This window comes from Raphanus sativus, unplaced genomic scaffold (genome assembly GCF_000801105.2).
Source record: "Raphanus sativus cultivar WK10039 unplaced genomic scaffold, ASM80110v3 Scaffold3308, whole genome shotgun sequence".
In the NCBI taxonomy this organism is placed as follows: domain Eukaryota; kingdom Viridiplantae; phylum Streptophyta; class Magnoliopsida; order Brassicales; family Brassicaceae; genus Raphanus; species Raphanus sativus.
The window spans coordinates 3,981-11,471 of NW_026618614.1; the positions used below are offsets into that span (position 1 = coordinate 3,981).

Genomic DNA, 7,491 nt, shown 5'->3' on the forward strand with positions numbered 1-7,491 from the left:
AATTAAGTTTTGTTGCATCTGTGTGTCTTAAATCTCTATTGTACCAGTAAAATGCCCAGCACTCGTGGTACGGTATGCCTTTTTGGTTTAGGAAAGTTACTATTTCTATTGGGAAAAGGAAATCGGGTTTTTCGAGGCTGTATAAATATGGGTCTAAGGGTTTGTAAATTATTATCACATCATTAATAAGAAACCCTAAATGGGTATTTGCCTCAATACGTTTTCTTCTCTATTCTTCTTCTAACCTAAACGACGGCTGTTCACAACAAGTTTCATTTAATAAGAAAAATAATCATTTTATTGGCTTTCACTAATCTCCAAATTATAATAAAATTAAAAGAAATGAAAATAAGTTGAACCAATCATCAACGCCATGGTCTTCGTCGGAACTTGCCTTCATCTCAATGGCATCAGCTCTGGCGTCACTCTGCTTCGTCGTCCTTCAGCTCCGCCGACATCATTTCTTTTACCGTTCCTTAGCTTCGCTGTCGTTGCTTAGCTTCGACAACTTCCTTCATATTTGTCTAAATTCAGTTATTTTGGTCTCACTCAGCTCCACCGTTCCACCGTCATTGGTTCCATCGTTCTCCAGTTTCAACGATCTCTCTCAGTTTCGCTGTATCTCGTTATTATCATCATCAGAGGTTTCTCATATTCATCGTCTTTTCCATTGTTTTTATTGTTTTTCAAATTGTTTTGGAAAATTTTCAATTAGATCAATTATGCTGTTTTCAAATTACAATATCAATGATTAACTAACTTGAATGAGTTTTGTGCTTTTTGTTTTAATTTTGAGTGATTATGTTATTAGAAAAGCTATTACAAACCGTCTTCCTTTGCAACCAGTGGCAGAGGGAGGCAGAGAGGAAAGGGGGCAGCTGCCCCTATGAAATATTGTTTTTTGTGTGTATTTTCATTGATAATTCAAAATTTTTATGATTTAAATGGTAAAATTTCTACTATCGTCCCTTATAAATTACGTTTAAATTTTATATTGCCCTCAACAAAACTTTTGTTTATAGCTCCGTCACTGTATGCAACCAATGATTTATGTTTGTTTGTTGTCAGTTATATATGTTTGTTTGTAGATCAAATGATCAATGTACTCTAGTTATAGCCAATGAACTCTATTTAGTGACATTTGTACCTAATGAATTTGCCTATAGAGTTTGAGTATAGCCAATAACCTACGTTTGTTTATAGACCAATGTTATTTGTTTGATCAATGTTCTTTTTTGTAGACAATAAACTCTGTTTAATAACTTTTTAGCTGATAAATTTTCTTATTATATTGTTTTCAATTGATTTTTAAATTATTTTAGAAAATTCACTACATATTTAATAAATTTATCATGACCAGTGTCTATGTATAGCCAATATTTTTATGTAGTGACTTTTGTTGACATCGTTTCACACATATTTGATGTAATTTTTGTATGTTTGCCTTCTTTGTGAGATTGTTCATAATATATTTTCTAAAATGTATTATTTTTTTCAAAACAAATCAATTTTTTTTTTTTTTTGATTTGCCAGGTGTTGGCCCCCTTCGGAGACCCACCATCTGGGCCCGGCGCCAACCTGCGTCTGTACCCTTCTAGGAGGCCTAAGTCACGCAAAACAAATCAAATTTTGCAGGTTATTCCTAATTTCTGACATATCAACTTCGGATATAGGTAATTCTTACCTTTTCTTGTAATGACAAAGATTATTCAACTAAATTTTTTAGAATGGTCTACGTCTTTGATACGTTCGTTGGAATATTAAAAATGTCAATTACAAAATAAAAGTGTTTGTTTATATAATAGTATCATGTAGCGAATTTTTTGAAGAATCCGAGGAAAAGTCTAGATGACCAAAACGAACAAAGCTATCAATAGTAAAAAGTCAAAACAATACAGAATTTTTGGTACAAGAAAAAACACAAGTATATAACATAAGTTTTGAGGAACAAATATTTGTTTCATGTAAGCTATGCGAATACCGACAGAAGCCTAGTTCATTCTGTAACACATATGAACTTTTTTTTTTTTGCTAAAAAACACATATGAACTTCCAGCCTCAGTCTCTGAAGATTGAAATAAATAAGCACTCAGTTTATGATGTTTTGATCATTTCACAAAATGTAGTAAATACATATAATTATAGAGACATCCATGATTGTAAAAGAAAAAAAAATTTCAAAGTTTTAAAATGAAAAGAAATTACCAATTGTTTTTTTGGTAAAAAAATTACCAATTGTTGATAAAAAAGAAATGACCAATCACATAACGTAGTACAAATAAAATTGCAACTACTATGAAAAATATAATTTTAATGTTGACAAAAACCATCGTGTTCTGTATATATATTGATAATAATAATAAAATAGTAAATAAAAATCATTCTTTAAAGCATCTTGTATATATTATACTCACAAACCCATAACTCCTTCTATTCCCTTGACAATATCAAACTTTAAACCCCTATAAATCAAGAAAGGAGAAAGAGAAGAAGAATCAACAAAAAAAAAACAGAAGCAATCAATGTCTTATTCTTCCCTCAAATTGCCAATCTTTCTCATTCTCTCATCTCTTCTCCATGCCGCTTTAGGTACGTACACATATATCTACTGTATATATATATATATCCAATCGTTAGAGCTCATGATCAAGTTTAACATGATCTTCTCCATTTGTTTCACTCATATCAATTCCAATTTTTTTTTCCAAAATCATTCTTGGTTAGACAAGTTTTCAGTCTTTACATCATGTAAAGAACCATAGATTTCATATCTTGACCAACTACATGACCGCTTTAAGATAGACCATATGAAATATTATTCTTTTATGTTAACATTTGATTTTTTTCTTAATCAGTTTATGTTTTTTGGCCTTTTATAGGGGAAGAAATCATTTGTGAGAATCTGCCCGCTAGTATGTGCGCGTTCTCGATATCTGCTACCGGGAAAAGATGTTTACTGGAGACAGCTAACGTCGCCGGAGAATACACTTGCCGGACTTCCGCGGTGGAAGTTAAAGGAATTGTAAACCACGTGGAGAGCTACGAGTGTGTAGCCGCTTGTGGTGTTGATCGGAAAACCGTAGGGATCTCATCGGACGCAATGATGGAGGCAGGATTCGCCGCTAAGCTTTGCTCTCCGGCTTGTTTGGATTATTGTCCTAACATTCTTGATCTTTATTTCAATCTCGCTGCCGGTGAAGGTAAGATCTTGAGCTTCTTCTTTTAGTCTTCATGCATACGTTGTCATTTTTTGGTATTCTTATGAAATATTAGAATTTTCGAGAATAAGGGCCATGCTTTAAAAAAAAAAAAATTAATGTAATCCACATAAATAAATAGGTAGAAACAATTAAAGGTATATATTTCCTAACTATAAAGCATATATATAACATTAGATCCGTTACATAATTAAGGTTTCTTTACAAAACATATGTTTGAGAAAATTCATATACCAAAATGTGAAAACAAAATTGTATTTACCAAATCAGGAAAAAAACAAGGTTATTGCCGTAAATAAAATGTTGAAATATATACTTATCATGTTTAATGTGGCTGATATGAATGAATTAAGAAATCCTAAACTTGTGAGTTGTGTGTGTTTTGTGTATTTCGATATTTTCCTTGTGTTGTGTGGAGCCTTTTTTTTTTAATTAGACGTCAATGCATGAACTCACTTTCATAATTCTGGTGTTTCTTACCGTCAAGGCAAGGAATTTCAGTTAGGAACTTGATTTGTGATTGATCCTATAGTTACGTACTTACGTTAATACTATATAAAATCAATGATGTAAAGTGTAACACTTGATTCGACCAAAAAAAAAAGTGTAGCACTTGATATATCGTACCAATGGAATACATGCAGGTGCATTCTTACCTGATCTGTGTGATGCTCAACGGACAAATCCACACCGTTCGATGTTGGAAATGCTCAGTTCTGGCGGGGCTCCTGGGCCTGCTTCTGAGACAGCTCCAGGCCCTGTCTCCGACTCCGACTCCTCAGCCCCTGCTCTAGCTCCGGCTGCTATGTAAAATTTTTATTTTGGGAGAAGCTGCTATCACTACAAGAAAACAGCTCATTTGCAAGGAAAATTTGCGAGGAAAATTTTTCCATGCAAATTTGCAATGCATTTGCAACACAGTTGCGAGGAAAAACTTAATCCTCGCAAATCCGTTGCAAATTTGCGAGGAAATATTTGCCTTGCAATTTTGCAAGGGATTTGCAAGGGAATTTACAGATTCGTCGCAAATCCCTCGCAAATTTGCGATGAAAATATTTCCTTGCAAATTTGCGATTGTATTGCGAGAATTTTGCATGTCACTCTTATATCTTCTTAATTATTTCGCAAAATTTTGATGAATTTGCAAGGGACTTGCCTTATATATACAGTATATATTGCAATTTTCTTGCAAAATCTATTTTTTCCGAAATTTGAACGGTTTATTTTCATCAAGAATTTTGGTATGGGATGATACGTTTTATTAAATTATCAAATGTTTAAAACGTATATCAAAAAATACTTTCGAAAATTTAGTCGACTATGGTTATGAACTTAATTTCCAATAATACTATTACTAAGTACTTAACATCTAAACCTTATAACTTATGTAACTAATATACATCAACAGAATTTCCAGAAAATGTTAAACATATTTTCACATTAATTGCTTTTGAAACCGAATACACAAAATACATACAGTCTAAAAACACAACAAAACCTCAAAAAAAACCTAAAATACATTGACATGGATTTGCAAGGAATTTGCAATGGTAACCTCGCAATACCGTTGCAAATTTGCGAGGATTGCAAATTCCCTCGCAAATTTGCAAGGGATTTGCGAGAGATTCCTTGCAAAACCATATTTCCGGATTTTGAACGGTTTGGGTTTCATCAAGGATTTTGGTGTCGGATAATACATTTTATTGAACTATTCAGTGTTTAAAATGTATGTCAAAAAATATTTTCGGAAATTTAATCAACTATGGTTATGAACTTAATCGGATATACTATTACAAAGTACTTAACATCTAAACCTTATAATTTATGTAATTAATAAACGTCAACCAAATTTCTTGAAAATGTTACATATTTTTACATATTTTTTTTTGAAACCGAATACACAAAATACACATAGTTCGGAAACACAACAAAATCTCAAACTAATATTTAAAATATATTGACATGGATTTGCAAGAGATTTGCAATTGTACCCTCGCAATACCCTTGCAAATTTGCGAGGATTGCAAATTCCCTCGCAAATTTGCAAGGGATTTGCGAGAGATTCCTTGCAATTTCCTTGTAAAACCATATTTCCGGAGTTTGAAACGGTTTGGGTTTCATCTAGGATTTTAGTGTCGGATAATACATTTTATTGAACTATTCAGTGTTTAAAATGTATGTCAAAAACATTTTCGGAAATTTAATCAACTATGGTTATGAACTTAATCGGAAATACTACTAAAAAGTACTTAACATCTAAACCTTATAATTTATGTAATTAATATACATCAACTAAATTTCCAGAAAATGTTAAACATATTTTCACATTAATTGCTTTTGAAACCGAATACACAAAATACATACAGTCTGAAAACACAACAAAACCTCAAACAAAACCCTAAAATACATTGACATGGATTTGTAAGGGATTTACAATGGTACCCTCGCAATACCCTTACAAAATTGCGAGGATTGCAAATTCCCTCGCAAATTTGCAAGGATATTGCGAGGCTTTCATTGCAAATCCCTTGCAAATCCATATTTCCACAATTTCCTTGTAAATCCAACTACACATTCTTTAATCCTTTGTCTTAAAAACAAACTCCAATTACAACATTTTAAACTTAAACTCCAAATCTTAAATATAAAACTATAAATTAAATATTTTCAAAAAAAATTCTCAAACCATATATCATATAAACTCAAACCATATATCATACTTCAAACCCTAAACCCCAAATTTAAACCTTACATACAAAACAATAAACTTTTACATTTCAATCTAATAATTTTTAATCAAATTAGCTGTCAAAGTATATGAAGATTTATACACTGTTTTTTAAAAAGAATCATTTCTTTTAAAAAATTATATACATTAAATAAACCCTAAACTTCAAATCTAAATCAGAAACATAAAACTTAACCTTCAAACATTATAAAATAAATCACCAAACTCTAAGTTTCGTTTATAATCTATTTATTTCAAATATTAATCCTATATTTTTATTAATGGAAAAATACCTTTTTTGTCAACAAAGAAAAAACAATTAAAATGTTCTTGAACACAATCATCAAAATGTGTCTTATTATTCAACCTCACTCGAATAGTCACACTTGTTCTTTCTCACGACCATTAGCCCTATACGTACAAGTATGTGTTTGATTGGATTGTAAAGAATTAAAAAAATAAGGTAAAATATGATTGGTTGATAAAGATGTGGCAAGGATTGACTCTAACTAATCTTAGCCGTTGATTCTATCATCCATCTAATGGACATAAATCATTTGTGCTTCTTGTCTTTCTTTGTTTTCCTCTCCTCTCTTCTTCGTTTATTCCTTTTCATCCATTATCTCTCTCTGCAACTGCTGATGGCTTCACCCTCCTCACCACCACCATTGGTATCTCACTTTGTCTTTCTCTTCTCTGGCTTCATCTCTAGCTATTTCTAATTGGTAATTTTTTTGTTTTTTTGCAGATCCGAGAAAAACAGTGATGAAACATGAAGGATAAGTGGTAGTGTAACAGAGCAGACAGTGAAGAGGACAACGATGGTGGAGAGGAACCACCACAACCTTGAACAAGTCTTATGTGGATGGTTTCTTCCGAATCAGCGGCGGAGAGAGGAGGCGTGAAGAACTTGAGGTGGCGATGGAGTTATGTGAGGTGGTGAGCTTTTTGCTTAGATTGTAGCTCTAGGTGATTCTTTGGATTTTGTCTATTATCTTCAAGTCAGATATGGATTCAGATTCTTTAACCCTAATCCCTTTTAGATCTGGTTTGTTTAACAACTGTATATTGATATTTGTGTAGATTTAAAAAGAGGAGGGAGAAGAAGAAATTAAAGGAGTAGAGGAGGAGATGTGAACGGAGTGGAAGGAGACCAGGCAGAGACGTAACCGGACTAGAAAGAGGCGAGGAGGAGATGTGACTTGAGTGGAACGAGACGAGGCGGATACCTGACCAAAGTTACGCCGATGTCGGCTCGCCGCTTCGCCAATGTCGTCAAAGCCACGCCCGTGGTGGTTTTGTATAATATTTACATATACCCATGTATTTAGATTTGTATTTTATAACAAATACGTATACATTTTTGGTTTAATATAATTTATATTATTTAATAAATAATTAATTGAAAATTTGTATTTTTTTTGTTTCTTTACCAAAAATTTGCGAGGAAACTGCGTTTCATGTATCTATTGCAAATCTGCAAGGAACTATTATCCGTTGCAAATTTGCGATGTATTATTTTCCGTTGCAAACTTGCGAGGAAAA

The 7,491-nt window shown here is 32.5% G+C and overlaps 1 protein-coding gene and 1 long non-coding RNA gene across 3 annotated transcripts; both read left to right on the plus strand.

The window, feature by feature from the left end:
- The first annotated feature begins 2,453 nt into the window (after positions 1-2,453).
- On the plus strand, positions 2,454-4,071 carry LOC130506497 (uncharacterized). Its single transcript, XM_057001158.1, has 3 exons — positions 2,454-2,589; positions 2,880-3,200; positions 3,863-4,071. The coding sequence occupies exons 1-3, from the start codon at positions 2,523-2,525 to the stop codon at positions 4,027-4,029; spliced, it is 555 nt and encodes a 184-aa protein (XP_056857138.1). The 5' UTR covers positions 2,454-2,522; the 3' UTR covers positions 4,030-4,071.
- Positions 4,072-6,484: 2,413 nt separating this feature from the next.
- On the plus strand, positions 6,485-7,355 carry LOC108829786 (uncharacterized). Of its 2 annotated transcripts, none has more exons than XR_001946072.2 (3): positions 6,485-6,617; positions 6,695-6,915; positions 7,030-7,355. It is a non-coding gene; the product is annotated as an uncharacterized LOC108829786 (long non-coding RNA). The 2 variants fall into 2 exon arrangements; XR_008942035.1 differs by having other exon boundaries at positions 6,486-6,617; positions 6,695-6,882.
- The last annotated feature ends 136 nt before the right edge of the window (positions 7,356-7,491 follow it).

Bases quoted from the DNA above. Each gene is read 5' to 3' on its own strand.
- LOC130506497 (XM_057001158.1), top strand. From the start codon at position 2,523: ATGTCTTATTCTTCCCTCAAATTGCCAATCTTTCTCATTCTCTCATCT. The intron at 2,590-2,879 runs GTACGTACACAT...GGCCTTTTATAG, and splicing joins TCTTCTCCATGCCGCTTTAG to GGGAAGAAATCATTTGTGAG. The intron at 3,201-3,862 runs GTAAGATCTTGA...GAATACATGCAG, and splicing joins CAATCTCGCTGCCGGTGAAG to GTGCATTCTTACCTGATCTG.